This window comes from Danio rerio, chromosome 23 (assembly GCF_049306965.1).
Source record: "Danio rerio strain Tuebingen ecotype United States chromosome 23, GRCz12tu, whole genome shotgun sequence".
In the NCBI taxonomy this organism is placed as follows: Eukaryota; Metazoa; Chordata; class Actinopteri; order Cypriniformes; family Danionidae; genus Danio; species Danio rerio.
This window is the reverse complement of record NC_133198.1, coordinates 43046815-43054873: the sequence shown is the minus strand read 5'-3', so window position 1 is coordinate 43054873 and position 8059 is coordinate 43046815. Positions and strand designations below refer to the sequence as shown.

General features: G+C 35.4%; 1 protein-coding gene across 1 annotated transcript; it reads left to right on the top strand.

Annotated features, from left to right (window-relative positions):
* The first annotated feature begins 778 nt into the window (after positions 1-778).
* On the top strand, positions 779-7567 carry micos10 (mitochondrial contact site and cristae organizing system subunit 10). The gene is made up of 4 exons (NM_001142955.1): positions 779-936; positions 1373-1420; positions 2714-2823; positions 6949-7567. Exons 1-4 carry the CDS (start codon positions 873-875, stop codon positions 6955-6957), a joined length of 231 nt encoding a protein of 76 aa, NP_001136427.1. The 5' UTR covers positions 779-872; the 3' UTR covers positions 6958-7567.
* Positions 7568-8059: the final 492 nt, after the last annotated feature.

The following is an 8059-nucleotide window of genomic DNA, read 5'->3' as shown; positions in this document are numbered from 1 at the left end:
AGGGGTAGATGTTAATACAATACAATTTAACGGGTAATTTAATAAATAATACTTAGTATAATTACTGTCTTTACATTACTGTGAGGGTTGGAGTAGAGGTTTAGGTTAATAACATAGAATTTAATGGATAATTTAATAAATAATATGAATAACAATCTGCATTATTGCTGTCTTTGCACTACTGTGAGGGTTGGGGTAGGGGTTTGGGCTAATAACTTTCAATTTATTTGAGTAATTTAATAAATAATATCAATAATACTCTTTAAAATTACTGACTTTACATCACTGTGAGGGTTAGGGTAGGGGTTTGGGTTAATAACACACAATTTAATGCAGTGGTTCTCAACCGGTGGGACGTACTACATGGGTAATTTAATAAATAATATGAATAATACTCTGTATAATTACTGTTTTTACATTACAATGTAAAACAGTAAGGTACATTAGTAAGGGTTGGGTAAGGGTAGAAGGTAATAAAATACAACTTAATAGGTCATTTAATAAATATCATGAATAATACTCTGTATAATGACTGTGAGGGTCGGGGTAGGGGTGGATGGTAATATGATACGATTTAATGGGTAACTTAATAAATAACATGAATATTATTACTGTTTTTACATTACTGTGAGGGTTTGGCTAGGGGTGGACGTTAATAAAACATTTAATTGATAATTTAATATATTATTATTGATAACGTTTGGCCGCAGCTGTATCTCTTTTAAGCTGGGTATTTTTAAAACTTGCATTATTTCTCCGCCTGTCCAGCGGGTGGCGCACTCATCATTCTCCACTGTCGGAGAAGGAAAGTATGACAGCGAACAGCCTTCAAACCAAAGTCATCCGCACTACTCCACTTCTCTGCTGTCATCATGTCTGAGAAAGAGCTCGGCCAGAAATGGGATCGTTGTCTCGCAGACTGCGCTATTAAAGTCGGTAAGACATCATCTGATTCAATAAAGCGCTTTAAACACGGTCTCGTCCGTGTAGGACACTCAGGTCAACGATAAGACGCTCGCACGTTGGATTTAACGTTAGCTCAAAACCTAGTCAACTCCCTACCTAGACAACATGTATGGGGCACTACGTGTGTGACGTTAAATATGAAGTAGGATTGTTTTGAGAGAGATTATTTTGTGTTATATTAAATAAGGTTATGTCAATTAACGTTAGTATTAACGTACAATAGGACGGACCGCCTACTATTTACTCTAGTCTAGATTGTATGGCAGCTTTACTATGAGTATATGTTGGGTTTTTTGCTATGTTTTCCTTTTAAGTGGTTCTTTAACGAATATAAAAGCATTTTAACTACCAACATACAGGTGTCATGAGCTATTTTGTAGTGTAATAAGCTGTTTTTCTCCTGCAGGTACTGGTCTGGGTCTAGGAATTGTGTTCTCTGTTGTATTCTTCAAGCGTAAGTGTACTACATAGTGCATGCCGAGTGAAGCTACTGTAGAGCTGCATGATATCTGTGAAAAACTGACATGGCTATAGTTTGTTTTTATATAGTTTTGCTTTTTTATAGTTTGCGATATCGATTGTAATATGGATACAATTTCACAAAATGACTATTTGGGGGGGGGATTATAATTTTACATTGATTGTGATGGTTTGGGGATAGTGTATCTGTAAAAAATATACAAAATTATAATATCTGAATATATTTCTTCATAAATATATGTTTGTATATATGAAAACAATAGAACAAAGATATAACAAATGAAATGGTTATGGTTTTAACAGTAAACTAGCCTAATAGACCCTTTTTACTAAATGGTAATGATCTGTTTCAATGGTCATGAGCACTGCAAATCCTTGAGAGGTACAGAAATTCAATATTAAAATAATACAGTCTAGTCTTTCTTGTATAAATAATTAAGCTTAATATGTGTTAATGTGACAAATTATATAATTTCTTGTGTCCAAATTGTTTAAATTCACTTGAAATCGCTTGAGATCTAGCGATGTGACAATTAGGGATTTAACGATTCAATTCACGATACCGATCTCACGATTTAGTCACGATTTTTTAACTAAATTATCTGAAACAAATTTAAGGTGAAAAGCTAAAGGGTCAGTTCACCCAAACATAAAAATACTGCTAATAAATGTTCACCCTCATGTGTTTCGATCCCCTGAGATCTTCATTCGTCTTCAGAACACAAATGATGATATTTTAGATGAAATCCTGGACCTCTCACATCCTCCATAGACAGCAGGCAAGATGTCAAAAACATTGTCAAGAAGCTGTATGTAATTTCAGTGGATCAGCTGTAATTATACAAAGCTCCAAGAACACTATTATGCACCAAAAAGTGGCTTTGTTTGTCAAATATTTTTGGTTGACAATGTTTTTGGTTTCGTTTCTTGACTGTAAACTTCTCAGGAATGTTGCTATATATTTAAACATCTTATAATTTGTGTTCTGAAGATGAACTTGGATTGAAACAATATGAGGGTGAGTAATAAATAACAGAATTAAAAAATTTTGGATGAACTAACCCTTTGTTTTTGACATTCAGAAAGTGTAGGTAGCCTTTTGACTTTCATTTTATGAATCACAGAAAGCAAAGTTGTTTATTTTTATAATTATTATGTTGATTAAATTCACCTACATAATCTACGACCAGACTAAATGAACAGCAAGCTTTCATTTTGGTTCAATAATCTCCGTCATCCATCCTAACGTGATGGTTTGTTTTTGCAGGCCGGACGTCGCCTATTGCGCTTGGGACAGGGATAGGGCTTGGCATGGCTTATTCCAACTGCCAGAATGACTTGAGATCACATTATCAGCTGCACAGAAGCGCTGCTAAGGTATGAGACTAGTGTTGTCATGAACAAATCCCACCTTCAAGTTCAAGGCTGGAAAATAAAAAGTGTGAGGTCTTGGGCTTATTCATAAAAACATGCCCCCAATGTGAATTCATGAGATGAAATATTAGTTGTGTACCAAATGATGCCTTTATATACTCAACCATTTAGTTTAATGGTTTAATTCAAACGAGTATATCAAGTAATTTTTACCAGATGCCGTATTGGACATACAAGATTAACATATAACTTTTTACTCAAAGATGAAGACCCTAGCCAATGTTTACACTGTAAAACCCCATGGACTGTGAAACACATTTTACTGGACTGCTCTGCTTTTAATGACTCCAGAAAGAGTTTTTATGATGAGAACTCTCTTAAGGACATTTTTAACAAAGTGACTCAAGAAAAAGTATTAGAATTTTTAACATGTATTAAGCAGAAAAATCTTATTTAAACTGTATAATCAATTATTTATTTTTTACTGTTGATGTTTGTTAATTACTGAAATGCTCTTGCCATGAAAACTGTCTAAGAAGCATACATGGCAATAAATAAATAATGAATAATGGTTTAATTTAGTTTAGTCTCATCCCAAATGCAACACTCATTTTTTACTAACCTGAAATTTAAGCCAATTCCAAGTCCACGTTTAACAGTTGCCAAATAGTGGAATAAATTGCCAAACTAGCAAATAGACCCTTTTCACAAAATGGTAATGATGTGTTTTAGTGGTCATAAGCACTGCAAATCCTTGAAAGTTTTTTTTTATTCGATATAAAAAGAAACTATGTACATTTATAAAAAATACTATCATTGTTGCAGCGAACTACAGAAAAACTAGTTAACATTTTCTACTGCTACAAGCGGTTTCTAAAGCCCCTTTCACACAGTGATACCGGTAAATATCCGGAAAATTTCCGGAACGACTTTACCGGTATATTCAAAAAAACGCTGTTCACACAGGCGAGGACGTTACGGAAATTTTCCGGAAAAGAGCATTCACACATCCATTCCAAAATACCGGTAAATTCTGACATCATTCACCACAAATGAGCTTTAAACGGCTGCGCTTGTATTTGTAAACATTTGACTACATTACAAACTCTGTGGATGATCAATATTGTGAACAACTTTCTCAGGATCACTTTCGTATGTCGAGATGTTCATAATATGTGCGTGTGCAGGCGCTCACAGGCTGTTTCACAGGCACACGAACGTAAACCAACAACGGCTTATCATAAGCATCTCATCGATGATTATTTACACAGTTGGCATTAAGAAGAACATATAAACGTGATCTGACTAACTTCTAGCAGCTAAATGTGTCTGGAAAAATATTCAAAGGCTTTTATTCTCACAAACCGCGCGGACGTAAATGTGTCTGACTGTTGTGATTGGCTAAAGCAGACGTCTCACATCAGCACGTTCTAGACGTGCACGCGCTTATTACGGGAATCTTCCTTCTGCATTCACACAGCGCAGCATTCCGGCAAATTGCCGGTAATGTTACAACTTCTCTTTCCGGAAAATAGCAGGAACGAATTTACCGTTAATTTCAAAAAGGACCTGTTCACACATACATGTGTGTAAATTTGACTTTGTTTACTTCCATTTCTGGCTGCGGTTATAAATCTCACTTTTTTTGCCCCTCTTTTTCTGAAAGTGGTAAAAACACTATGTTGGAGTTTTTCTTTTGCTATTTGATTAAATGGGAATGCAAAAAATGTGGTACTCTCCATTCACTGCTCTCTGAGGCTCAGTTTGCATAACTTTTGTTGCGGTTTTGCCTTCGTCCACACTACCCTGGAGTTTTCGAGCCCTGAAAACTGAAGAGGCCGTTTTCGTTTGAAAACGCTGATGCTCTGTGTCAGTGTGGATGGGGTGAAATGAAGACATCTAAAAACAGAGGCTGGATCTGATTGGGGCTTTTTCTCAATATCAAGTGCACAAAGTTCAGTCTTTCATCCTTTCCTTGTAAGTTCAGACTTCGCAAGTTTAATATGGCAAACTAGCTCCAAAGGATACGTCGAGTAATTCCTCAAAGGGAACAGTGTACTTTATAACGTCATTCACATCACCCTGGCTACGTTGTTTTAACAATAAAATGAAAACATGAAATAAGGAACTGCCTATTTTCATTTCGGTGTTAACGACTTAACAGACAGCAAAAATGTTGAGGAGTCGTGTAGCTGCATATTTATATGACCGTCATCTTCACTGTATGCATATTTCTAACAAAACGAAGCCTAAAACATTATTGCCTCATTCATTTTCACTGAAAATGAATTAAGATGAATTCAATTTCTAAATGTCTAATCATCTTTGTTCAATCCCGCCCCTTTCCCAGTGCTTGTTTCACCCTGGGGGACTTTGTTTTTTGCATTTTGTTTTATTATCCCACTTATTACACAGCATGTACGTTTCTCACATGGGTCTATGATGTCATGCAAAAATAATGACTTGATTTAGGTTATTTTAGCAGTTTATCAAGCTTGTTGAGCTTAAATGTTTGAAAATCTTCAATATTGTGTAAAAAAAAGTCATTCTGACATGAATATTACAGCGATAATTCAAATGAGGTGCTCTGATTCATTGTTCATCAATAAATATTACAGAGACTGCTTGATGTATACATGCCATTATGTGAATGCGATGAACATGAACGTTTTAAATATTATTAGTTTAACGCATGCTGCACAAAATGTATTGGTCATTGTAAATGTAAAAACTAAATTAAATCATTTAAGCAATCTAAATGGCAGGGGTGCTCCGTATCAGTATTTTTGCAGCCGATACCAAGTACCTATTACTTATCATGCTGATCAGCTAATATCAATATTAAGTACCAGTTCTGATGTTGTAAGCTTTATAATGCAATAAGCTCATTTTCCCTATAATTATGATACTTGAGTGGAGATCTTGCCTTACCTAAGAGTATAAATGAAGGATGCTGCATATAATCCCTTAACATTCTCTTACAACCATTTAGTGTGGGCATGCCATGGTCAGAAGCAACTTGACAGAAAATAAAAGATTAAACAGATCAAATAGTTGGATTTAAAAAAAAATCACTAACAAAGTAATTTGGAAACATTGCAAATGATGGAAGAAGAATTCAACATCTCAGTGAAGTTTAAAGCAGATATTTGATGCATAAGCAAAAATGCACATCTTTCAATCCATTACTACTTTACTAGATGAAAATAGGTCCATAAAAAACGTATATTATAATAAGTTGTATTATTAAATATTCAAGTTATTTTTTTATTTATTTCCCTAACATTTCCAGCCAGGTTTAAATGAACTTGCAATATTGTTAAAAACACAGAACTTTAAGTTCTGCTATGTAAAAAGATTTCAGGTCTTATGTTATTTGCTTGTAAACTCATAAACAAACAATTGTGATCGGTTCATGAGATCGGCCAGATTGAGTCATGAAATGATTATATTGTCTGATACCGATCTCTGGCCAATCAATGGGAGGATCCCTACTAAACAGTTTTAAGTTATTGACAATAAATAATCTGTATGGGCAACGCGGTGGCGCAGTAGTTAGTGCTGTCGCCTCACAGCAAAAAGGTTGCTGATTCGAGCCTCGGCTGGGTCAGTTGGCATTTGTAGAGTTTGCATGTTCTTTCTGTGTTTGCATGGGTTTCCTCCGGGTGCTTCTGTTTCCCCCACAAGTCCAAAGACATGCGGTACAGGTGAATTGGGTAGGCTAAAATTGTCCGCAGTTTATGTGTGTGAATGAGTGTTTCCCAGTGACGGGTTGCAACTGGAAGGGCATCCGCTGCGTAAAACATATGCTGGATAAGTTGGCGGTTCATTCTGCTGTGGCGACCCCAGATTAATAAAGGGACTAAGCAAAAAAGAAAATGAATGAATAATAATCTGTATTGCACTCAGTTGCTATAATATTTTTATGAAAAAAAATATATTTCCTTTGCTTTTGCATTGCATATCGTATTCTGTTCATGTTGTATTTGTTGTAAAGGTAGTTTTCTTTAGTTTGATCATAATAATGCATGCTGTTTTTGGTTTCTCATCTTCAAGGACATAAAATTTGCATTTGAATACCTGCTGAAGAGTTAAATCCTGACCGCCGTTTTGTGTCTTCTCTTTCAGGAGCAGTGAAGTCCGCTCAGTCATGGATCTGCCTTGCTTTATTTTTTTTTGTAAGCCTGACACAGTCAGACTAGTTACCTTTTGCTCTCAATAATATCCATGTTCTTGTACAGGACACACTGTTTATTTAATAAAATGTGGAGTTTTGACGTTTGCAAAAGATGATTTGAATGTGTTTGATTTTTTATTTATATTAAAATAACAGCCCTACAGACATGTGCATTCCTTCTACTCTAAGCTTTACTGATAGCAGGTCACATCTGGCTTTCAAACCTGGAGCAGATGAGTTTTTGGTGAAGATGCCAAACTAGTGCCCTTACTGTGCTCAAAGCAAAACGTGTGCACTAAACCTGCAGTGTTGGCATGGTGACAGCTCTTCAGGAGTGAAGCATCACTTTGAGTGTGTATTTTTGCACAATGATGGAAGTAAAATATCAAAATAAGTTCCAGTGCATAACCTTGTACAAGAGTAAGGCTTTAGAGAATTGTTGCAGGCATGTTGACTATAAATACTAAATGTATCTTTTGCTTTTGTCAGAGGTAACTGTACAAGAGCTTTTTTTTTTCTTTCTTCACAGCTTTCCTTTGTTTTCTGGGAATAAACTGAACTTGTAAAATCGTTTGATTCTTGTTTAATTAATGCAGATGGTCGCAACAATAATATACAGTACTTGTACATAACTTTTAAAAGCTATTATTTGCTAGTTAATTGGTTAAAGTTTCCACAGGGTGTCGGCGAGGTCTTAAAAATCTTAAATTTCAAAAACAAAATGTTATGCTTTAAGTCTTATATTTTGTTGTAGTTCCAATATTATGTTAAACCAGCCTGATCTCACGAGAAAACGTAAGTATTTTACGCTTTGCCAGTTTAGTGGCTAATTCGTACGAATTCATACGAGTTCAGTCGTACGAAATGGTACGATTTTAAAAAGGAGGCGTGGCACCTGACCCCACCCCTAACCCCAACCGTCATTGGGGGATAAAAGCTACGAATTGCCGTGAGATTGTGTTGGTTAAACAGGTCTTCATTTTCTTACAGTTAAAGTCAGAATTATTAGCCCCCCTGTATTTTTTTCCCCTCAATTTCTGTTTAACGGAGAACAGATTTTTT